Source organism: Cryptotermes secundus, unplaced genomic scaffold (assembly GCF_002891405.2).
Source record: "Cryptotermes secundus unplaced genomic scaffold, Csec_1.0 scaffold898, whole genome shotgun sequence".
NCBI classification, from domain to species: Eukaryota; Metazoa; Arthropoda; class Insecta; order Blattodea; family Kalotermitidae; genus Cryptotermes; species Cryptotermes secundus.
Window position 1 is genome coordinate 266,603 of NW_019734369.1, and position 23,956 is coordinate 290,558.

Consider the following 23,956-nt stretch of genomic DNA (forward strand, 5'->3'; position numbering starts at 1 on the left):
TTATAAATCTTGCTACCTGAGAAAAGCACTCCTTTTTGAACTATTGATATATTTGTAGAAGGTAAATATAAATTGTGATTATAACGTATGTTGATAATATGAATATCAGTATTAGCTAGAAAATAATTTCTGTTCTTAACGACAAAAAGAAGTAAGGAGAAAATGTACTGAGACTGAAGTGGCAATATTTGTAATTTTTTAAACAATCCGCAGCATGAATCCAGTCTACCCATGTGAAGGTGCTTTGGAAGAATGTATTTGTATGGAATTTATTAGTGGTAATGTTCATTAAAATTTTCTATGTGCTCTCATTAACAGTGAATACAATATTTGAATGTTATTCCTTCTTTAAAGCCTTAGGTACTGTATGCTATGATATTGACAATGGGAGCAACCATGTGCTTCCCAAGGAATGGGTACTTATGCTACTCACCCACATGCGCATTTGATTTTCTTGTGTGTTACTCTAATTTTGGAAGGAAATATTCAATTGTGCTTTATGGAATCGTCATGTGAAAATGTAGACCAGTGAAATTCTGGAGTTTTCCTAGCATTGAAACAATCAGATGTCGGTAGTTTCTCACCTATGGACTAATGTTGAAATATTGCAGTTTTCCTGGCATTGAAACAATAAAAATCAGTATTTTCTGTGATCTCATCATAACTTTATTGTCCATGATATGTATACAGTTGCCGTCTCGTAGTGCACTCAATTTCACCTGTTACTTCACGACATGTTTCAGCAACATAGTGCCATCATCAGGTGCCCTAATTACGCTAATCTATTTCATTGCTTGCCTTTATAAAATTATTTAAAAAGTATTTAAGAAGTGCGTATTTGTCAACTATAATAAATTTACACACACTAAAACTTGTTAAGATTATTCATCTTATGTGTCATAATTAAAACTTGCGTGTGGTTCTTCCACTATAGGGGTCGTTTTTCTTATATTCTGTGTAAACCGTGTCTTGTGATGTGTGTTCCCTTCTTGTCTTGTGATGTGTGTTCCCTTCTTAGCAGCTAAGAAGGGAACACACATCACAAGACACGGTTTACACAGAATATAAGAAAAACGACCCCTATAGTGGAAGAACCACACGCAAGTTTTAATTGTGACACATAAGATGAATAATCTTAACAAGTTTTAGTGTGTGTAAATTTATTATAGTTGACAAATACGCACTTTTTAAATAATTTTATAAAGGCAAGCAATGAAATAGATTAGTGTAATTAGGGCACCTGATGGTGGCACTATGTTGCCGAAACATGTCGTGAAGTAACACGTGAAATTGAATGCACTACAAGACAGCAAATTTATACATATCATGGATGAAAATCAGTGCAACAGGACGCTAAAATACAACATTATAACTTTATTGCTTGTGATTTAGTCATATGTAGTGTATTATTTGAGATATGGTATGGCATTACTGATATTTCAGAATAAAACAGTTTCCATCCGAGCATCCAAGTAAGAGCATCATGCCATTGTGCATGCATGTGCCTGCACATTTACAGTCTGCCCTCTTTAGTAGCTATGTTTTCAATGTTAATTTTGTGCTCTTAGCTCAGATCACAGACTACTACTGGGCTTTGCTGTGTATGACTGTAGCAATAGCAGCAACTGGTTTTCACAACAATGCCATTATAGTAAATCCTCAAGATCTTGCTCCGAAGCACTGTGGAAGTGTGTTTGGTCTCATGAATACTGTTGGTGCTGTTCCTGGTAAGATGATCCAGCTGCTCTGTAATAAGCATTTATTTTGGAATAGTGTTTTTCTTCCCCCTAATCTGGCCTTTAATGACAGGCCATTTATTATGAAACATGATATACAGATCACATAATTAGAGGTTTCTTTAATACCACACATTTTCAAATCCTTCCATTGCTTAGTATCAGTATGGGAATTGCATGAAGTAATTGATTTGTTGCTTGAATGAAGTGTTTCTTCTTATATCATGTCCTTGTTGGTGGGTGTAGTTTCCATTGTGCAGTTTCACACTGTGTTCTCAGCCGTCCTATATATCCCTTTTCCTTCTTCATTTCTGTTATTGCCTTATGGCAAATCATAAGGACTGCATTATAGCACATAATTTGACAATGAAAATGTTCAGTACTGTGAGCTCAGTAGCTGAAGCAATTGGTAGTTATTTGCAAAATTTCCAAAACCTTGCTTCAGTGCTTCATTACTTCAAACAGAATGATATACAGGGTGACACACGAAATGATCCAGTATTTGATTTAGTATTAATTATTCAACCCTGCAGTGAACGATGTTTTGTAACATGGTAACACAGTAGATCATGGAGATTAGTTCTTACTCTTCCTGAGAGCGCTAGTGTTGTGCTGTTCATGCTCATGCACCAGTGTACACGAGATGGCTGACAAAGGAAGACTGTCTGAAGAACAGCACATGAAAACAGTGTTGTTCTTTACTGAAACAAGAAATGTTATAGTCACACAGAAGCGGTTTCATGCCCATTTTCAAATGCGATGGGCGCCTTCACCAAAATAATTTTACGTGGTGGCGTGGTGGTTGAGGAGCTATGCTACAAGCTGGATGGTCGCGGGTTCAAGTCCTGATGAGGTCATTGGATTTTTTCCAGTTGACCTAATCCTTCCAGCCACACTAAGCCCTGGGGTTTACTCAGCCTCTGACAGAAATGAGTACCAGGAATTAATTAAATAATTTTCCTGGGGAGTAAAGTGCGGCCAGCGCGTAAGGCTGACAACCTTACCGCCATCTTTGAGTTGATTATCTAGATAATGTGGGAACCTCAACGTCTCACAACCCTATGGGCCTTCACGCCCTGGTACAGGGATAGCTTTACTTTTTACTTTACTTAACTAATTTAATAATGATGGTTCAGTGTTGGAGAGGAAACATAGCTGGCCTTCATCTGTATGAACATTGACCCTGTGAGAGTGGCGCTGTCATGAAGCTGCAGTAAATCAACAAGGAAGGCTGCAGCACAACTAGGTATATCCAGACTATCAGTGCAATGAATACTGAAAGGTGTTTTGAATTTGTATCCATACCAAATGACAATGTTACTGAAACAGTGTCAAAGAATGCCATTTGCTGAATGGACTCAGCATAATGAGGTATCATTCAACAGTGTTTGGTTTTCTGATGATGCACACTTCCAATTGAATGTCTGCATGACACTTTCTACTTGCATGTTACGTCAAACCGATTTCCTGCTCATCTCGCAGAACTGGCCCCTGGATAGTCCTAATTTAAACCCATGTGAGTACTATCTTTGTGGATTCCTTAAGGAAAATAGTTTTCTGAAAAAGCTGCAGACAGTAATGGAATTGAGAGCACTAATCATTTAGGCCTGTGACGAGTTAACTGAGGATATGTGCCGTCAAGTAATCAGCTAAGTCACAGTTCATGTTGAAGAAGTTTCCAGACATAATGGTAATCATATTGAACACTAAAGTCAGAGAGGGCAAATCTCCATGCAATGGTCTTTTTATACACATATGTTGGTTTCCAGTCTTATAATTGAAATAAAGATTTTATTAATAGATCAAATACTGGATCATTTCATGTGTCACCCTGTTGTTTTTCAGTTACCATGTTCGTTTTATGTTCTCTGAAGGTAACACCTTAACAGAAATGTCATCCTAATCTGAAATCTACGTGTATTACCACATCAAATATCAGTACCCAACATTACATAGATCTGATGTCTATCTCTCAGAATTTTTAATGGTAACATTGTTAGTGTTATTGGTGATTTGTGATGGGAACTAAAAAAAGTAAAAGGGTGGGATGTTCTCAGATAGCATGATGTTCATGTCTAGTTTCACAAAAATTTGTTAGTTCCAAAATTGTTGTCATGTGTCACAGTGACTAGAGATGGGGTTCAGGTAGGCAGTTGGATTTATTAACAGCCTACAGGCCGTAACTACAAATAATTATAATACGGTTACGGAATTTCACACTACAAAGTATTCCATGCTAATTGCTTAAGTCTGTCTGCACTAATCTTCACAGATTTATAACATAGGAACTATAAAAATCTCCCTAAATCACACACTTTCAATATCACTGTACTACAACACACACAGAGTCTTGAAATCCCACATTAGATCTCCACAGGCTGACTTCTTGTAGTCTTCTGCATTCCTTAAGCTTACTGCTTGGCTGCTGATTGCGTGCTTCTGCTGATCCTACTATAGCTTAGGAATTCTGCTCACTTGTATAGCCAAGGAATGGACATGCATTACAGGAAACATGTCACCTGGTCACTATCCAACCAGTCCATTGGTGCCAGCTGCATGGACATACAACAAACAAGTCATGTAATCACTATCTCCTGTTGTTTGACATCATCGCGGATACAGAAAACACAGCTTCCTGTATTGTTCTGTGTTACATGTTTACAAAACTGTTGCCTGGCAATGCATTTACCAAATCCGTAACATTATTAAGGATGACAAACAGAGTGCATGAACATACCATATACAGGTCCTTTCCTTACATACTGTGGCATGTCACCAGAAAGGTTGCGTCATAGCTCAAGCGGTTAGTCACTGGCTTCCCACTGTGGCGGCCCGGGTTCAATCCCGGGTGTGGTCAAGTGGGATTTGTGATTGACAAAGTGGCATGGGGGCAGGTTTTCTCTGAGTACTTCGGTTTCCGCTGCCAGTCTTCATTCCAGCAAATTCTCTATCATCATAATCACCCACAGCAGGCTACAATAGGCTAATCAGTGGCTGCCATGCCGAGTGGACCCAGTTGGACCCCACCCCCCACTAAGTGAAATGCTGCCAGAAAGCCTGAATGTTGAAGAGATCAGAGTTGATTTCCTAGGCAAACACCAGCATTCCCACTGCAACGCCTAGGAATTGGAACGCATCCATTGCTCTATAACAGCTGGCAATATCCAAGCAACGAGTTGTTTGAAGCAGCGTTTCAGTAGCAGCAGACGGAATTAACCCTTCGTCATTTTGTTCCCTATTGAGTGCGAGTGCAAGTTATACTTGTAAAAATCCAATTGCGACAAGGGGCTACTTCAGTTTGTATTTGACCTTAAAAGAGTAGAGTTGGTATTTGTCAGGAGAACAGAAGAGTTCTCATCCGATTAGAGCAGGAGACACTTCACTGAGAATAGCGGTGTGAGAGTGTCTTAACATTAAAGAGGAAACGTCCGAAGATGTTATAAGTGGAATAATTACTTGTGAGTGTAAAAGTGACTGTCCAATAAATATTCATTCAAATCCAAGAACCCACACAATTTCTTGTCACATTGCCTAGCAAACATGACAGTACTATGGAAAATGGGCAAAAATGAAGTTAACCTACAGTTTGCTAATTACTTTGTTGAAAAGAGACCTGTTGGTCCTCCCCCACCAAAGCATACTTACAACACATGAAGCCTAAAAGTGAAGAACTGAGTCACGCTGACACATGTTGAGGCCAGTATATTTGTATATTTTAGTGACATGTCACTGTATCTGCAACAGAATTTCATTATTTTTTTTTTCCCCCAGGTTTCATGGGTGTTTACCTGGCAGGTTACATCTTGGAGACAACGAATAGTTGGGCTTCTGTCTTTCATATAACAGCTGCTATTAACATGTTTGGTTGTCTGGTGTTCCTTATGTTTGGTAGTGGGAATGCAATTATCTGAGTATTCAACACAGTCTTGCACTTTTATTTATGAATGGGTCTTGGTTTTACTGTGTTCTGGTGTCAGAGTGAGAACATTGTAAGGTATGTAAATTCTGCAGATTATATTAATAATAAATAGATTGTAATTCTTTTCATATCATAAGAAACTGAACTATTTTTGCTGTTAGCGTACATTCTATAGAAAGACTGTTTTAAACTTTAACCATAGCCATGCTTCACATTTTATAGTATTTGTAATTCACATTGTCTTCATGCACAGTGTTTGAAATAGAAAATTGACAGATCATTTTGTTTCCTTAAAGAAATATAGAAATATTGGATACATGTGTATTTCAACTTATATATTGCATCTGCTACTTTTGAAATACAAAGGGACACATTAAAAGGAGACTGCCAATTATTTGGTAAGTAACATGATACTGATTATCCACAAAATAATTCAGTTTTTTAATATTCTGATATGCTCTGCTTGTACCTTCAGAGGAAGGTTCTGGAACTAGGAAATGCAGCTTTACATGTTTCCAGGCAATACCACATGCTCTGGAATGTGGTCTGTATAGTGTCCTAGTGACATTTGAGAACTAAGTGCTGAGGGCAGGGTTTAGACTTAAGAGAATGGAAGTAATAGAAAGATGCAGAAAACATAATGAGGACATTCATAATTCTTGCTGTTTGTATGAGGATAAGTCAATAAGTAAGCTACAATTGGATATAGAACTTAAACAAATAAGAGTACTGATTTGAAAAATACTTTTATTTCTCAGCATAATCTCCCTGTACATTGAGGCACTTGTTCCATCGTTTCACAAGCTCCTGAAAACAAGCAGCATAAAATTCTTTTGGCTGCTGTCGGAACCAGGTGGTGACTTCCCTTTCTACAGCTTCATCGTCGGGAAAATTGTTCAGCCAAAAGATGATTTTTAAGAGGGCTGAACAAATGGACGTTGCTTGGAACAAGGTCCCTACCTTGTACCCTATACGGAGGATGCTTGAGGACTTCCCACTTGAAATTTCACAGCATCTCATTTGTCTTGTTGGCAGTATGGGGAAGCGTGTTGTCATGCAAGGGCAACACACCTTTGGTGAGGAGTCTTGGTTGGTTCTGTTGAATGGCCTTACGAAGTTTCCTGAGTAGGAGTCGGCATTTATGATTTGTCCTTGAGGCTGGAATGCGGTGAGCAGTATGCCTTCGTGATCCCAGAAGACTGAGCATCACTTTCCTGGAGGATGGTGTCACCTTAAACTTCTTTTTTTGGCAGGCAGCACAGGATGTTTCCACTGCATTGACGCAGGCTCTGTCTCGGGCTGGTAATGGTGAACCCAAGACTTATCACTCGTGACAATTTGGGCTAGCATATTGTGTCCTTCATCATGGTAGCAATTGAGATGCTGTAATGCCAGACCCATTCTTTGCATTTTGTGTTATGGGGTCAGCATGCGCAGCACCCATCGTGCACAGACTTTGTGAAAACCTAACCTGTCATGCATTATGAGGTAGGCCATCCCGTGTGAACAACCAATAGCAGTGGCTGTAGTGTCTATAGTTACACCTTCTGTCTGTGCAGATTAAGTCTTCAACCTGTTGCACATTCGCCTCTGTGGCAATCTCCGTTGGCCGGCCAGCATGGTGTTCGTCTTCGATATGTGTCCGCCCTTGAGAGGACTTCTGCACCCAATTGCAAACAGCTTGATGTGACAGGCACTTCTCACTGTAGATGGGAAGCATTTCTTTATGAATATTCTTTGATTCCATATCTTTTGCCCACAAAAATCGCACAATGGAGTGCTGCTCAAGGGTTGTACACTCACTCAGATGTGTTGCCATCTTTGCAACTGCTGTTTCACTTTTATAGACATTGATTGTCTCATGTCAAATGCCATCTAGTGGCGATAGCCTCAAGTGCCTCATTCAAACATGTAGTACCCCACATCAATTTGTAACTTACTTATTGACTCACCTACATAAAATAAAGATGAAATGTAAAGTTGTGCCTGTGTGTAATTAAGCACTCTACCATTATGATGTGTGGGGGAATGGAGGTTTAGCTTCTTATGCATTTCTAATTAGATGGAGGTAAGTGGTCAGCTTCACACCTTGTCCACTTAATCCCAAGGGAAAGAGTCCCCAGTACTCATTGAACATGAGGCTGGATGGACTTCATGCCTCTGCCAGGAGTCAGACCCCAGTTCCTCACCATCTTGTCTGTAGCCCATTGCTATACCAACTGAGCTCCCCCAGCTCTCACTGTTCCTAAAATACTGTCATTAGTGCGATCATATCAAGGAGGGTGCGGCATGTATAACATATGGGAGAGGTGCATAGAAAACCTGGGAGACAGGCATAAATGAGAGGAAGATATTCGTATTGGTGTTAAGGAAGTCAGGTATGAGGGTGTGGTATAGATTCATTGGGCTCAAGACAGGATCCAGTGGTTGGTTCTTGAGAACACAGTAATGAAACTTCATGACTTTAAAAGACAGAGAATTTCTTGACTGGCTTAGTGACCATCGGCATCTTAAGAAAGACTGCTTCATTAAGTTGGTTTAGTTAGGTACTGAAATGATGTTTTCTAGTTAGGTTGTATGATTACTGTATATCAGCTACAAAAATTATATAGCATTAGAATATGGGATGATGCAGATGTGTCCTGCAAAGCATGAAATCAGAGTAGACTTTGTGCTTAAGGGTCGTATATGTGTGGGGGAGTGGAGGTATAGTTCCACACATTCTTATCATAAGGACTAAGTGGATGTGAGGGCATCATGACTACTTAACCCTTAGGGATAGTGTCCCCAGTTCTGCTGAGTAGGAGGCTATATGGACTCCAGAGGTGTGTGGACAGGGAGCAAAGACAAATTCTTGTCCCTGCCAATAACTGAAACATGGTTTCACTCCCTTTATCTGGCTACTATAGTGAGTGATCTGTCCTGACTTGCAGTTATGCCCTGTTCTAGATTATATTCTGCCTGGAAACCATAATAATATAATACCTACCCAAAATATGCAACCCTTAGAGAAAACAGAATTTGAAGTTAGGGAGTGGTTCAGTTACTGAGAGTAGGTTACAGCATCATGGTAAACCTTTGGGTTCTTTAAAAGCAAAATAATACTTAAGCAACTGAGTAATTCTAAATTTTCTAAGGAAGACCCTGCACCAGGAAGAAAATTGCCTCATGTATATCAGTCAGACATGTCACTGTTCAGGTAAACTATTCCAATTTTGAAGAATAATACTTGACCAGTATTGTGAAAGGTGACTCAGTGAACTTTGTTATATCTCATAAAATATATTTGTTAAAATGTAAAGAAGTGTAAACTATCTTGGAAATAAAACTACCATACCTAGCAGCTTATTTTCATGAAATTAATATTATTCATTTCCTTCATTGAGAAAACTTTACCATTTGCAGACCCCAACTTTGTTTTATGTGATTAGTGAAACCATTCAACTTTGATGTTGCCAAGCTTCTCAATATGCATTTGTTAAATAAAAAATGTTATAAAGCTAATTATGCAGTAATAGAATTGTCATGTTATATTATGTGGATAGCTGAACAGGAAATTAAATATATTTTGAGAACCTGTAAGTGTTAATGCAACAATGTTTGCAGTGATATTGATATTTCACTTTTTAAAGAGAATAGAAATGCCGGAATAGGAATACACTGCAAACTCAACGGGTTTTATTTATCTCGTGGACAACAATGAGTATATTTTAACGGCAAAGCTGAAGCAATCACAACAGTTATTTTAGCAGTGCACTCTACAGTATTGGCTGATTCACCTCCAAATAAAAGAGTAGGAGAAATGCACTCACTCGTCAAATTAATACACATTCAAAGAGGCCACAAAATTCCAGTGGATACATGCCTTCCATGGCCAAATTTTTCACTATAACTATTCTTATAACTTCTAGTGTACTATGACTAAAGGGAGCTAAGTACTTGTAGCCAAGTATATTGACTGTGTGTTCTACCAAATGAATAAAAGTATCAATAAATGGTTACAGCGCTTAACTGTCATGTGTGTAGCATAATGTTCATCCCTTCCCTGCCTAAGCGAGACCCTGCTAGACAACCTGGGAAGGAAACTCCACTAGTTACCCTTCACCTTTACCTCTTTGCCTACCACAAACCTTAATATTATAAGCCACACCAACAGGAGCTTACTGGCGCCCAAACAACGAATGGACAACATGAACACGGAGAAGAAGTGGGTTAAGGGCGGCTGCAAACCAGAGTGGCGACCAACCTGTGTAAGCAGACGGACGTAAGCAAGGCGAAACGGTTACACACTTTAACTCCCAGAATTTAATTTCTTTCGTTTTATAAGTTATTTTTTCAGAACTTCATTACGCTCATGACTACAAGTAAACATTTCCTTATTATATTACCTAGACGGAGTTTATGTGTATTGTAAACAAAATCAGTGAGAAATTGAAGTACATTGGCGCATGACCAAGTATAATTAATATGCTCATTTACGTGTTTAATTAAAAAATGATTTACTGTTTTAGGGGCCGCCCTACTGATCCAATTACAATATATATAAATGTATAGAAAATTTAAAAATGTAAAATTTATAAGGAAATATCAAGTCATTAATTTATAGAACTTAATATGCTTGGAAGTACCCTTTCGAATATCAGTCAGGACACAAACAGCCTTGACAGGTTTTTCATGACCTTCCTCAGTCACTCCAAACAAATGTTGTATAATATTGTCACGTTTGGAATCCAGAAGAGTTACTTCCATGGAAACGCTAGAACAGACCGTTGCATAGAAAGTGACAATAGCGGTATTGTAATCCCAACAGTGGGCCATTGCTTAGGAATTGCAGAATCAACGAAGCAGCATTTCCCCGGTGATGGACAACAGAAGGTTCACTGCGTAGCAACGGCCGCGGATATATAACAAGGTAATGCATTCGCCGAGACAGTCTTCAGAAGGCCGCCGCCGAAAGCAGTCTAGTATTGGCCGAGATATAGTGGAAGCAGAAATTGTGATACCGCAAGTGATGATAATTATAAAGCGTGTGAGTGTATAAGTGAAGCACAATAAACATTCGCTAAATCCGAGACCCATGTGACGTTATTTGTTGCGTGGCATACCCAACACGTGACAGTATCTTAAATTAGGCCATGACAGCTTCCATCAGCATTCTTTTCTGAACACTGTTCTCTTCCAACCAGCCACTCCACGCTCTATAATCAGAGTCGCACCGTTGTTAAACACCCAAGTCCATGGAACTGGGTCGTTCTTGAGAAGCAGCCAGTCAGTCATTCATCTGGATCATTTCCCAACATTTTATGGAACTCGAAGATTTATTACCCCGTCCACAGCCCTCCACTGGTCCCTGTCATGAGACAGATGAATCGGTCCACACCACCCTATCCTATTTACCTAAAATCCATTTTAATATAATGTATTCAGCATACTGTTGCGTTGACGTATCACTCTACATTTTGACTTCTGTATTTAATATTGTGGCGTGCCAGAAATCCCGAATGGTTGAGAAGATCAGAGTTGATTTACTAGGCAACGACCAACGAATTCGTTGACAACCTAACAGTGGAGTTTTCACTGTTTAGATTTCGCTTAGTGGGGGGTGGAGTCCAACTGGGTCCACTCGGCACGGCGGCCACTGATTGGCCTATTGTAGTCTGCCCCGAGTGATTATGATGATGGAGAAATTGGTGGAATGAAGATTGGCAAGGGAAACCGAAGTACTTGGAGAAAACCGGCCCCAGCGCCACGCTGTCCACCACAAATCCCACTTGACCAGACCCGGGCCGCCGCAGTGGGAAGCCAGCGACTAACCGCTTGAGCTATGGCGCGGCCAGTTTCCACCGTTACACACGAATTATTGAAGCAATATTTCGATAGCAGCGAGCGGAATGAACCCTTCGAGATGGCATTCCCTATCAAGTCCGCGTGGAAGTTAGAAGAGTCCAACTGCAACAAGAGACGAGTTCTCAGAGTTTTCGATATTAATGAGAGACAGAGGAGTCGTTGAAAGAGCGAGAATTCGAGTAGAGGTTAACAAGTGTTACAGTCAGTACTCCATAGAACATTAGGTGTAATTGTTAGACGAAACATTATCTTATTTTACTTGTGCAATCACAGCATTCGGCTGCATTTTTGTGTTCACCGTTAACTGCGGCACTACCGCGGGCTTGTGCCATTCTCGGGGGGGGGGAATCGGAACGAGGGAGGAAAGTGAAAAGCGAATATCGTATCCAAGATGGGGGACGCCCCGGTGCCGGGATACCAAACACTTTGGACGAATAAACTTTCTACACTGAAGTCAGAATACCACACATTGTTGCGACAATATCCCGAAACGGAAGCACAACTAAAACAGCTCATTAAATTGCTGGGCGACATTGAGGACGTGGCAAGGCACATCCCAGTCTCTGCAGGGAGAAGTGCGGAATGAGCTAGCATTTTAAATGCAGCGGAAGGAAACAGAGCGAGCTACTGCAAAGGTCTTAAGGGAAACCACTTTTTAGTGCCCTGTACAGCACTTTTACAGTAATGTTACAAGAGTTAAAGGCCGTGCTCAAGGCGAGCACCCTAGCAGGCCAAACTAACCTACAAAACACAACAGGGCAACAAACAACGCAGGAGGGCAGTTTCCAAGGAGTAAAGAGGCGGAAGCGGTGCGCCACCAACGAAACCGACAGATCACCAAAGAAAGTGGCAGTGCAGACCAAAACGTCGCCCACCCTAAATATCCCACCCAAGGAAGTCGTCACAAAATTTTTTCGCCCCCCCCCCCTCAGGGCAGCGGTTATGGACACAGACGCTTCCGGCACTGAGGCCCTTCAAATGAGAAGGCAGATCCTGGAAAATCAGGAAGGCAGCCTCCAATAAACCTAAGATCTACCACTAACGTGATTCAGTTGTAAAAACAACTGTAAAGTGTGGTCAAAGAAAACTTTGAGTTCCATAGCACTAGAAAAGGAACCAAAGTCATCACGAGAGGCATGGCGGATTTCCAGTCCGTGCAATCCCACTTCGACACCAATAACATGTCCTATTACTCGTTCTATCCTGAATCCGAAAAACCTATGAAGGCGGTGATATTTCACCTGCCACACAACATCCCTGTAGGATACATATCAGACTAGCTGGTGAGCCTCGGGTTTAGTTATTAGTGTCAAGCAGTTTACAGCCACCCACTTGTCACCCTCTGACGGATCAACAACCATAAACCACCTCTTCCTGATAACCTTGCTGAGGACAGCAAAATCCCAAGAAATTTTCTGACTGCAAACTCTCTGCCACATCACGATCAGGTTGGAGGCATATAGAGCTCAGAATGGTCTTACGCAGTGCCATAACTGCCAGCAGTTCGGCCATGTCTGGGCAAACTGCAAGCAACCCCCCGCTGCTTGTGGTGCGGAGGAGGCTACCTGCACAAGGAATGCCACAAGGGAATATGTCTTCCATCCCAACATGTTGCAACTGTCGGTTGGCAGAAGAAGAAAACCTCCATCCCGTGATTATCGTGGCTGCAGACACGTGAAGGAGGAGATGCAGAAAGAGAAATTGCAGAAGACACCCAGGGCTACAACAGGAAGGGTGTTCTCTTCAAACCTCACCACTCCAGGAGTGTTCTTCGCGGTGGTGCTCCGAGTCAAGACAGGAAAAATTGCAGCCTCAGACACATCAGGCAGCAGTGGGAGGTCCTGCCATGATGGAACCCAGGGTCCCTGCCGCCTTACCCAAACACGAACAGCAGGCAACAGGTCAGTCAGTTCGGGCACCAAATGTAAGCAGCTCGTCTCTGGACAAAATGTTGAAAATAGTAGTAACGGTAATACAGCAGATTATGACAGAGTCTAATGATGCTCTGTTAGAGGAGGCTAAAATATTGGCCATTACAAAAATTTTCTTAAATGTCATAGAGCAAAGTGGCCACTAGAACTCATAGGCCCCTCAAAGTCATAGCATTTAATGTGAATGGCATTGTGAGGCAGCCCTATGAGCTCAGTAAACAGCTGTAAAACCTGCATGTAGATGTTGCTCGGTTTTCAGAGACATCTGAAACATCATGAGAGGTTCATTATTCCAAATTATCACTTTTATCGAACCGATCGCTACCTGGGCAGAAAAGGTGGAACTGCTGTTGCAATTAGAAAAGGCATTCCCCACAGCCATGTAGACTTACCACCTCTCATCTCAATAGAAGCGACAGGGTCTACATACCAATTGGTAATAGTGAAGTTCTACTTGAAACCATATATAAATCTCCAGGCTGTGCCTGGAATGATGTTGACATCACTGAGCTCTTAAGCTTTAGATGAAAATCTATTCTAGCAGGTGCACGTGACACATATTTCTGTTTGACATTGCAGTGTGGCTTTGCATAGCGACAGCCCATCCGCGGACGAAGAAAACACTGTTCTCATACTGTTGGCCGTGTGAATTTTGCGGGTGTTGTCTAGCAACGGGTATATACACCACAATATTGCTTTTTTTTTTTTTACTGGATTCCACTGCTGTTATAAGAATGATTTCTTCACTACATTAAAAATCGAATGTTCATAGGCGCTTTTATTTATTCCCAAAGGTCCTAAAGGAAAGGATTGCAGAGAGTCATTCCATTACAATAAGTAGAGTTTGATACTTACATACTTATGGAGCTGAGCCCTTCTTGAGGAGAAACCAAATCTGCAGCTACTCAAGTATTTCCCAGCATTTTATGGAACCCGAAGGTTCATTACCGTGTTCACAAGAGTCATCCACTGGTCCATATCCTGAGTCAGCTCAATCCACTTCATCCCATCCTATCTCTCTAAGATCCATTTTAATATTATATTTAAGCATCCTGTTACACTCACACAATATATATGTGACAAACTCCTTCTTAAGTGCAACAATTTAATTGTAGTTCTTTCTTCTTCCCTTCCTCCACACTATACGTTTCGGCCCTAAATGGCCATCATCAGGTGTGTATTCTTACGTAGCTGCTACACTGCCCGTAGTTTAAAATTTAAAATCACCAGTCTTTCAGAGAGAGCCTACACAGAACAATACCTGAACAGCGATAAAACAAGAAGTGGCCGCTGCAGCACTATAGACATAGGGCGTGTACCCTGAGAAATTTTAATTTTTAAAAATTTGGAAAAAGAAAAAGAACAGAAAATTTTTAGACATTTTAATTTGAATTGAAGTTTTTTAAAAGTGCCAATTTTAGAAATCAAATTGAAGCGTGTAGGTTAACAAAGATTTTATACATACATACAACTAGATTTGGATGTCACTAGCGATAACGACTCAGAAATCAGAGTTTATGAACAACAAAAATAATTCATTCATTCATTTATTTGCATTCTGTTAATCCATACAAGGTCAAACCAACCTATAATAATAATAATAATAATAATAATAATAATAATAATAATAATAATAATAATAATAATAATTATCAGGTTCTTGAAAACAGTTCTACAATTGACCAATTCGGGGAAATCGGGGAAATTGCGTGTTGCGAATCGAAGAAAGTAGGGAAGTAAAGTGTATGCATTACGAGCCTGTAGAAATAAAGTTGTGCAGGGCAATTGGCGCGATAATTGATAATTTCTCATGAAGTTTTGCAAATTCGGTGTTGTTTGTAATGTGCTGATGTATCTTATGTATGAATCTACTTCTTCTAGTGTTGATTATAATATTGCGAACTTGATGTCTTCTTCTCTGCTGGTTTATGAAAACGTCTGCAGCAAAACGAAGTGAAGTCTAACCTAAAATGGAAGTGACGACTAATAACATGTCTTGTAGAGAAATTCTCTTATGGAGAGCAACTGCAGCTGTATTTTGGAGCTTCGTTCTACACTCAGTGATCTTGTTCATGGTCTTGTTCATAATGAATTTCAATCTGTGGCATCCTTTCTTGTGGATTGAACAGTGTGCCGGCCTCTGTTTGTCTTGGGGAACTTGGTTGTACTTGTTTCCTCTTGGTCTGGTAATTTGTGCACAAGGTATAGTGTGTTGCAAAGATTTTATGGTGGTCAGCAGATACTGTGGAACTCGATTTGCCATTTTTTGTAATATGGTCTCACCTCATGCCTTGATAATGGGCGCTTTGTACGCTGTTATTAGTGGATGCATCACTTGGATATATGTGTCTCTGGTCGGAGGAAAGTATGGGAAGATTGCTGCTCTGTGTAGCAGTGATGGTAATAAGACTTGTTTAATTGAAGGATATTTGTTTCTAATGTTAAATGGTTTTTGGATTGGTATCTATTTCTTTGTACATGATTATATTTTTGGCCCAAGAACTTTGTTGTTCCCAGTAATTCAGCAGTTGAAGTTCGTGCAGGTAAAAGCAGAATTGCAACCACTCATAAAACAAGCAATGATTGATGCTGTTTCACCAACCATATATTTCACTGTAATGTATTTCTGGAATGGAGGAGCTATCCGAGATTATGTCAGTGATATTATGGACTATAATGTAGAAGATAAATCTCTAGAGACAGTGTTTGGACTGATGAACATTTCCCTAGTGTTCTATGCATGGTGTTTTTCTGGAATCTTCATCTTCACCATTTACACTATGATACTGATGTTTGAAGTGCATTTGACTGAACACCTTGTTTTCTTAGTCTCGCCTGTATACAGAAATTCTGATTGCCTTACATTGCATAAAAGTCTGGCTGTGACAGACATCCCCATTATTCAGTACCTGGGTTTCCTAGATCTTAAGATTTTGGCTGAGAAGGACCACAGAAGAAGAGAAGAATTGTTTACTTTAAGTCATCCTGGTGGACATCCTTACAATTGGAATGCTGTAGTAGAAGAAAGTTTAAAACTTATAAGAAAATTCACAGAAGACATAAATAAAGCAAATACTGAAACACAACCTGTACCAGAAAGCAAAGATTATTTTTCTTCGAAGAGTTCTGTAGTTGTCTCAGCTGGAAACCACAGTACTTCAATATCTGGAATGAGAAACATGTCCTTGAGAGTTCAGAATATGTCTGATATATATCTCTGTCAGTCTTCATCAAATATTGCTCAATTCCAGTCACCCCCAGTCAGCATATCTCAGGAATCTATAATTAGGACTATCAAATTGCATGCCACTCAAGCTTTGGATGCATTACGCAGAAAACCTGGTATTTCTTTCATATTTGGTGAACTTCCTGATGCTAAGGTGAGATATCATTTGGCTCAGTGCCAGCCAGTGATTTGGGCTGTCCAGGGATTGTCTCACCTGGCAGCAGCATCTTTCAAAGAAGATAGTTATGGGGTTGTGCAGAAAGATTTGCCAGCCATCATCACATCTTTATTTCAGTTGAAACAGGCTTTGGACAAACTTCAGAAGATGGGAAATTATAAGAGGTCTCAAAGAACTGAGCATCACAATATAAAAATGAAGGCTGCTTTACGATCTGCTGTGAAGCGGAGTCTGTATTGTATCTGCATTACATTTGGTGATCATGTGAAAGAACTTCCATTAACTAAAGATATTTTACAGCAACTTCAAGATTTCTTAATTTTTAGAGAAGGGTGATGATTGTTCACTTTGAAAAAGCACTGGACAAGAATTAGAGGATGATGATAATAATAATATTCTATGCAGTAATAAATGTTAATGCTTTTCTGTGGCTCTGTATATTTTTTTTCAATATTTCTTGATTTTTAGAGAAGGGTGATTGTTCACTTTGGAAAAGTGCTGGACGAGAATTAGAGGATAATAGTAATAATAATAATCTTTTATGCGATAATAAATGTTAATATTTTTCTGCAGTTCTCTGAGTGACTTTTGTGCATGTTTTGCAAACAAGAGTGGCTGATGTTTGTGTATACCTTGCAAGTGGAGTCCACTGCACATGGCCCACTGTGAACATCAAATGATAACTATATGTTATTGCAGGAGTACCGTGTAAGATCCTTACATAATTTATTTTTTCGGAGCAGGGGTAACATGTTTTGAATTATCTCACTCAACTGTCATTGTTTTCAGTTCTTATCATACTTTGTCCACAAGCTCTGACTGTATGAGGCTTCAGTACATGTGTCAAAACTAATGTATTTGTGGGTACATAAGTGTATTGTGATTAATTAGATAACTGAACTTACAGAAAGGGACTAAAAATTCATTTAAAATAAGTGGACATTTCATTGCTTCTGTTTTAACTGTAAAGAATAGGAATGTATAAAGAACAGTCAAAGGTCAACAAAAGTCTAAGCTCACTTATTTAGAATGAGTAAAAATTTGAAACTCATGGAAGAAAAAGGCTCTGGATTTGAAGTTCTCACAGCAGTAACTATGAAAGTATGTTCTTGGCTGTGATGACGTGTAGTTTGGTAAGAGCCAGACCAAGATACTTCCTCCAAGACTCTTGCTGGTTCTCTCTGAATCCCCTTACAGACCCATTGACTCTCTTGCAGTTCCTTTCTGGCCTGTATGAGGCTTGGTTTTCTACACATGATTCATTCTGCTAGCCTCCTGCTTCTTACTGGTTTCTTCCTTGGCTTACTGCACCTTGAAAATGAAGTCAGCATGTGACCCCAAAATGTCAGTAGACTTCTACCAAACCACATCATATTGCAACCCAGAAGAATGTATTGTTGCATACCATTTTTTTGTTTGTAAGGAATTGTGTATGGGACCCTGACATGTGTTTTATTTAATTGGTAAACTGAGATAACTTTTGTTGACCCTAGTTACAATAATAATAATAGCAACAATGATGATGATATTAATGGCAGTTCTTATGTTATTTTGCTGTTATATGTATTTTCCATGCCTTACTCTTTTTTCATTATTTTCCTGTAAAGAACGCAAACAAATAAACAATTTAGTATACTATTACTTGGTTCATAATTTGTGCTCCTAAAAATATTATTAGAATCAGGTGAAGGAGGAAGAGATGGCTGGGGAATATGTCATTTTGACACGGTAGCATAGTTGGTTGAGGCACTATGATACAAGCCAGAAGGTCGGGGGATTCAAGTCCCGATGTGGTCATTTTTTTTTTTTTCCAATTGACCTAATCCTTCCAGCCACACTATGGCCCTGGGGTCAACGCAGTCTCTAACAGAAATGAGTACCAGGAATATTGCTGGGGGTAAAGGCCAGTCATCATGTAGCGCTGACAACCTTGCCGCCATCATTGAGCCGACTGTCTAGAAAATGTGGGAACCTCAACATTTCACAACCCTATTGGCCTCCACAGCCTGTTACAGGGATACCTTTACTTTTCTACTTACCTATTTACTGTCTTCTTCACTTGTGCATCCAGTCTCTCTCAGTCTATAGATTCTTCTAAATCACTTCTTAAATCAGGACAGTTAAGATCAGAATTATCCTGTAAGATATTGTGACATGACGCATGAAAGCCAGAAAAGTGGAGGCAGAGAAAATGTACACTGTTAAGCAGTGGCTCAGTAAACACGTTCCCACACCATAACATAACAATATAAGTTATGAGTAATAAGCATTCAAGAGGACGAAACATAAAAATGAATAAAAAGTTACAGAAAGAGATAAAAGGAAATATAATAGTAAGTTATATAAGATAGCTCAGGCCTTTAATCATATTAAATTTATAGAATCTAATACAAATCAAAGTTATTTTATGAAGCATGGATTACATTTCAGTAAGCTCATCTTGCAAAGCAAATAGCATCTACTGTACAGTTATTGTTTGAAAAAAGACAAACTCTCCTCTTGTATTGGGCTGGCTATCTAACACATCATTTCTTAATGACCCTCTTGTAGCAGACAGCTCTATTGAGACTGTCTGTCCAGAGTCCAGAGTAAGAATACTCATATGTTGGTATCATGTAATGATAATTGGTCTAATAGAACTTCAAAGAGAATTAAGAAACTTCCTAGGACAAGGCTAAACGATTTTTTATGACAAATATACATTTTAAAGTCAGTAACGATCCATTTAGTCCACCCCCATCAAACTTAATGAAAAATAAAAATGAATAATATTAGCTTAAATAAGACAAATCAGGATCATATAAATAGAAATGCCTCCAAAAAAAATTCTAGTCTATTGATTTACCATCAGAATATCAGAGGAATAAATAATAAAACTGAGGAATTACTTAGCCAGTGGGAATCTAAATTACCCCATGTATTCTGCTTCAAAGAACACCACCTAACTAAGCCTGAAATTACACGTACAGTCATAAAATGCTATAACTTTGTCGTAAATCCAGAAAGAATGGTTGTGTAAGTACTTTTGTTCATCAGAACTTACAATTTACACCTACTGATCTGGATGAATTTTGTACTGACCAGGAAACTGAAATTTGTGCAATAAAGCTACATCATGTTTCTTCTAATATCTGTATTTTAACTGTATATTGACCTCCAACAGGACATTTTTTATACTTTTTAAATAATCTACAATCAATTCTTACATGAATATACACAAATTCGTCAAATATTATTATATGTGGAGATATAAATGTTAATTATGTGATGATGGCAGTACTAAAAAACAAAAATTGGATTCACTGTTAGCTTAATACACTTTATGTAGTATCGTGGACTTTCCGACTAGAGTTACCAATTTTTCGGCTATGGCTATTGACATTTTTATTGATAAACATAGAAATTAAATTTATTCAATAAATTCATTGTCAAATGGATTATCAGACCACAATGCTCAAATTCTTACATTGAATAATCTTAAATTCCTGAATTCACCTAATTATTCTGTTAGTACAAGAGACATAAATGAATTTACTAAATTAGAATTCAAGCTAAATCTTAATTGTGAAACTTGGGCTGATGTATTTACTACAGAGGATGATGTGAATCTAATGTTTAATCATTTTCTTAATACCTATTTAATAATATTTAATCATAGTCTTCCTTATAAAAAACATTTTTCTAAACAAAAAAAAAATACAACCTGGTTAACAACCAGAATTAAAACATCATGTGTACGTAAAAGAGAATTGTGTGTGCTCAGCAGAAACACTGACAATCCTGAATTAGTAAGATACTACAAGAAATATTGTAAAATTTTATCTGATATCATAAAGTTAGCAAAGAAGCATCATTATAGTAGGCTTATCACAAATTCTAAAAATAAAATTAAAACTACTTGGAGTATCACTAGATCTATAACTAATACCAAGTCAAGTAAAAATATAATATCATCAGTTAAGTATTGATGGGAAATCATATACCAAACCACAAACTATGGCCAATTTTAATAATTATTTTATAATGCCACCAAATCAAATGCAATATAATAAACCTACTAATGTATCTAACTCAAGTTACTTTTTTGAGGTGTATAAATAACCTTCTCCAAACATAAATATGACCCCAGTAACTATATGAGAAATTACAGATATAATTAAGTCATTAAAATTGAGCAACTTGTCTGCATAAAGTTTTGTCCAAAGCTCAGTAATTCTGCTAATGAAACCCTTGAAATGCTTCATGATGCTTTTGGAGAACATTTTTTTTAAGCTGGACAGCGGTTTTTTAATGTATTCACGTTTCAAGGCTGATCAAGTGTCAGTTGAAGATGACCAACATTCAGGGCAACCAAGCACCAGCAAATAAACAGAAAATGCTGAAAGAATTCCAAAACTCATTCATAAAGAATGTCACCAAACAATCCATGAGCTCGCAGACACCACTGGGATCAGTTCTGGAGATTGCCAGGAGAGCTTAATAGAAAATCTGAAAATGCATCACATTGCTGTGAAGTCTGTTCCCTGACTCTTGACAAATGACCAAACGCAGCGGCACATAAATACGTGTCTTGAGCTACAAGAGAAAGCTAATGAGGACCCAACTTTTACTCATCTTTAGGATCATAATGGGTGACAAAAGTTGGATTTGTGGTTATGATCCAGAAACAAAGCAACAATTGTCACAGTGAAAGAGCCCACAATCACCAAGAGCAAAAGAGGGTGCACACTCTCACACCGACGCATATACACGCAGTGCAACAAACGCCAGGGAGCAGTGAAACAAACATACATGCAGAGAGACACAAACTCATGCATATAGACATGCACACAGTGACAAGAACGCATAGGAGCAGAGTCAGATGTGGGCAAGCACATAAACTAGCAGGCATACAGGAAGAGAGACATGTACATGCAGAGGTATTCCAATGCAGGGGTATCACATTCCCCAAAATGCATGACGAGAATAAAAGCAGAAACACATAGACACACAAGTGGAAGACATGCACATGCTCTCAGATGCACACATACATGCACTGACACTTATGAACACTAGTTGAGGAGAGGCATGATGGAAAACAGTGAGACATCTTCAGCACATGCAGAAAGAGAGCACGATAATACACAAATGTGAGAAGACACATGCACACATACATAAAGAGGCACAACCATGGAAATGCAGTATGTATATACAATATGCAGAGCAATACACATACAAAATGGCACATTCACATATGCAGAGGTATATTCACCCAGACACACAAACATGCACATGCTGAGAAGCGCATTCTTTTTCACACACATCCATGAATATGCGTGTGCACCAACACATAGACATTCCCACACCTGTACATAGTGAAACAGAAGCAGAGATATTTACACACGTGCAGACAGACACAGGAGCATGGAATGACACCCAAAGATGCAGAAACAATCACACGCACAAAGAAAGACATGCAGAGAAAAGAGATCCATATACATAAGTAGAGGAGGAGAGACACAGAGATAGGCACTTATAGATAGACATGTAAATGCACACAGTCACACTCATACAGAGCAGGGAAAAAATACATACACATAGAAATGAGAAACACACATGTAGAGATGTGTATACATATGTGGAGAAGCATATGTACAGAGATAAATATGCATGGAGAAAGGGGTACAGATAGGCTGTGCCACAGCTCAAGCAGTTAGTTGCTGGCTTCCCACTGTGGCTGCCTGGGTTCGATCCCAGGTCTCGTCAAGTGGTATTTGTGGTGGACAAAGTGGCGCTGGGGAGGGTTTTCTCCGAGTACTTCGGTTTCCCCTGCCAATCTTCATTCCACCAAATTCTCCATCATCATAATCACCCGGGGCAGGCTACAATAGGCCAATCAGTGGCTGCCGTGCCAAATGGACCCAGTTGGACTCCACCCCCCACTATGCAAATTTAAAAAAAGGGGGGGTACAGATAACCACACACACATGCAGGGACAGTCACCTTTGCCCAGAAACACAAGCATGTAAAGTTACATTTATGCAGAGAGACACGCAATCATGTACAACCGCAGAGAAATAATATGCACAGGCACATACATGAGACATGAACACACACTGTAACATGGAATGACATGCAAAAACAGACAAGTACGCATACACAAAGACCAACACTTACACAGAAACTGAGATCTACACGTGCATGCACACACAGAGATACATATGAAAGAAGACGTGCAGACACGGTGACATGCAGTTCCCAACATTGAGACACATGCAAACGGGGGTTAGCATATGTATACAAAGGTAGACTCATGAATAAGGAGATACACTTGCAGAAACACAGGCTAGCACACATATTGAAATATACATACAGGCAAACACATATATACATACGTGTGCACAGAGTAGAAGGACATGCACAGCATCTGCAGACACATTGAAAGAAACCCAGACACAAGCACATACATGTCAAAGAAACCCACATATACATGTATGGAGAAACACAGACATTCACACACAATTATGCAAGCACACATGGTGGAGAGGAAGTGCACGCGCAAGCAGAGGCACACATACATACTCAAGAAATACAGACATGAGTGCAGCGAACCACACAACTATGAAAAGAGAAGGAGTCATACACATGCAGTGACAATGATGTACACATACAGACCTCATGATGCACACAGACAGGCAGACATAAGAAGAGAAAGAGGCAGATACAGACAGAACAGGACAGACTCAGAATGATGGACAGAGCTAACAAAAGAGGGGGACAGAGCTAGATGAAGATAGCTACAGCAACAGGTGGTTAAGTGAAGATAGAGATAGGTAGTGGATAAGATGGAGATAGTGATATAATTAAATAGACAGAGGTAAGTAGAGGTAAATAGGTAGGGATGGATACAGGAGAGGGAGATAAGGTTAGAAAGTGATGCATAAACAGAGTGATCAAGGTAGATGCATAGTTACAGAGAAACAGACTGATATTGATACATGGAGATAGTTATAGAGTGGATGAAATGTAGAGAATGATAGGGACCGAGAAACATAATTATGTGGAGAGACTGAGATAAAAAGATGGGGATAGACACATGAGATATGGAGAGGGATAAAGGTGATACATGTTGAGACACAG

General features: G+C 39.3%; 3 protein-coding genes across 8 annotated transcripts in view; all 3 read left to right on the forward strand.

The window, feature by feature from the left end:
• Positions 1 to 6,407, forward strand: part of LOC111868922 (solute carrier family 17 member 9) — a 38,308-nt gene extending 31,901 nt beyond the window's left edge. For 5 of the 6 annotated variants that reach the window (XM_023860039.2, XM_023860042.2, XM_023860040.2 and 2 more), the window contains 2 exons: positions 1,569 to 1,727; positions 5,508 to 6,407. In XM_023860039.2, coding sequence (XP_023715807.1) covers positions 1,569 to 1,727; positions 5,508 to 5,647 — 299 coding nt within the window. In that variant the 3' untranslated portion in view covers positions 5,648 to 6,407. The remainder of the gene's footprint in view (positions 1 to 1,568; positions 1,728 to 5,507) is intronic. The other variant, XM_023860043.2, reaches the window with a different exon arrangement.
• A 5,460-nt stretch (positions 6,408 to 11,867) lies between these two features.
• On the forward strand, positions 11,868 to 14,133 carry LOC117282667. Its single transcript, XM_033753242.1, has 2 exons — positions 11,868 to 13,403; positions 14,013 to 14,133. Exons 1-2 carry the CDS (start codon positions 13,111 to 13,113, stop codon positions 14,080 to 14,082), a joined length of 363 nt encoding a protein of 120 aa, XP_033609133.1. The 5' UTR covers positions 11,868 to 13,110; the 3' UTR covers positions 14,083 to 14,133.
• Positions 14,134 to 15,130: 997 nt separating this feature from the next.
• On the forward strand, positions 15,131 to 18,332 carry LOC111868928 (nucleoporin NDC1). Its single transcript, XM_023860050.2, has one exon. It carries the CDS (start codon positions 15,404 to 15,406, stop codon positions 17,171 to 17,173), a length of 1,770 nt encoding a protein of 589 aa, XP_023715818.1. The 5' UTR covers positions 15,131 to 15,403; the 3' UTR covers positions 17,174 to 18,332.
• The last annotated feature ends 5,624 nt before the right edge of the window (positions 18,333 to 23,956 follow it).

Bases quoted from the DNA above. Each gene is read 5' to 3' on its own strand.
- LOC111868928 (XM_023860050.2), top strand. From the start codon at position 15,404: ATGGAAGTGACGACTAATAACATGTCTTGTAGAGAAATTCTCTTATGG.
- LOC117282667 (XM_033753242.1), top strand. From the start codon at position 13,111: ATGTTGCAACTGTCGGTTGGCAGAAGAAGAAAACCTCCATCCCGTGAT. The intron at 13,404-14,012 runs GTCAGTCAGTTC...TTGACATTGCAG, and splicing joins ACACGAACAGCAGGCAACAG to TGTGGCTTTGCATAGCGACA.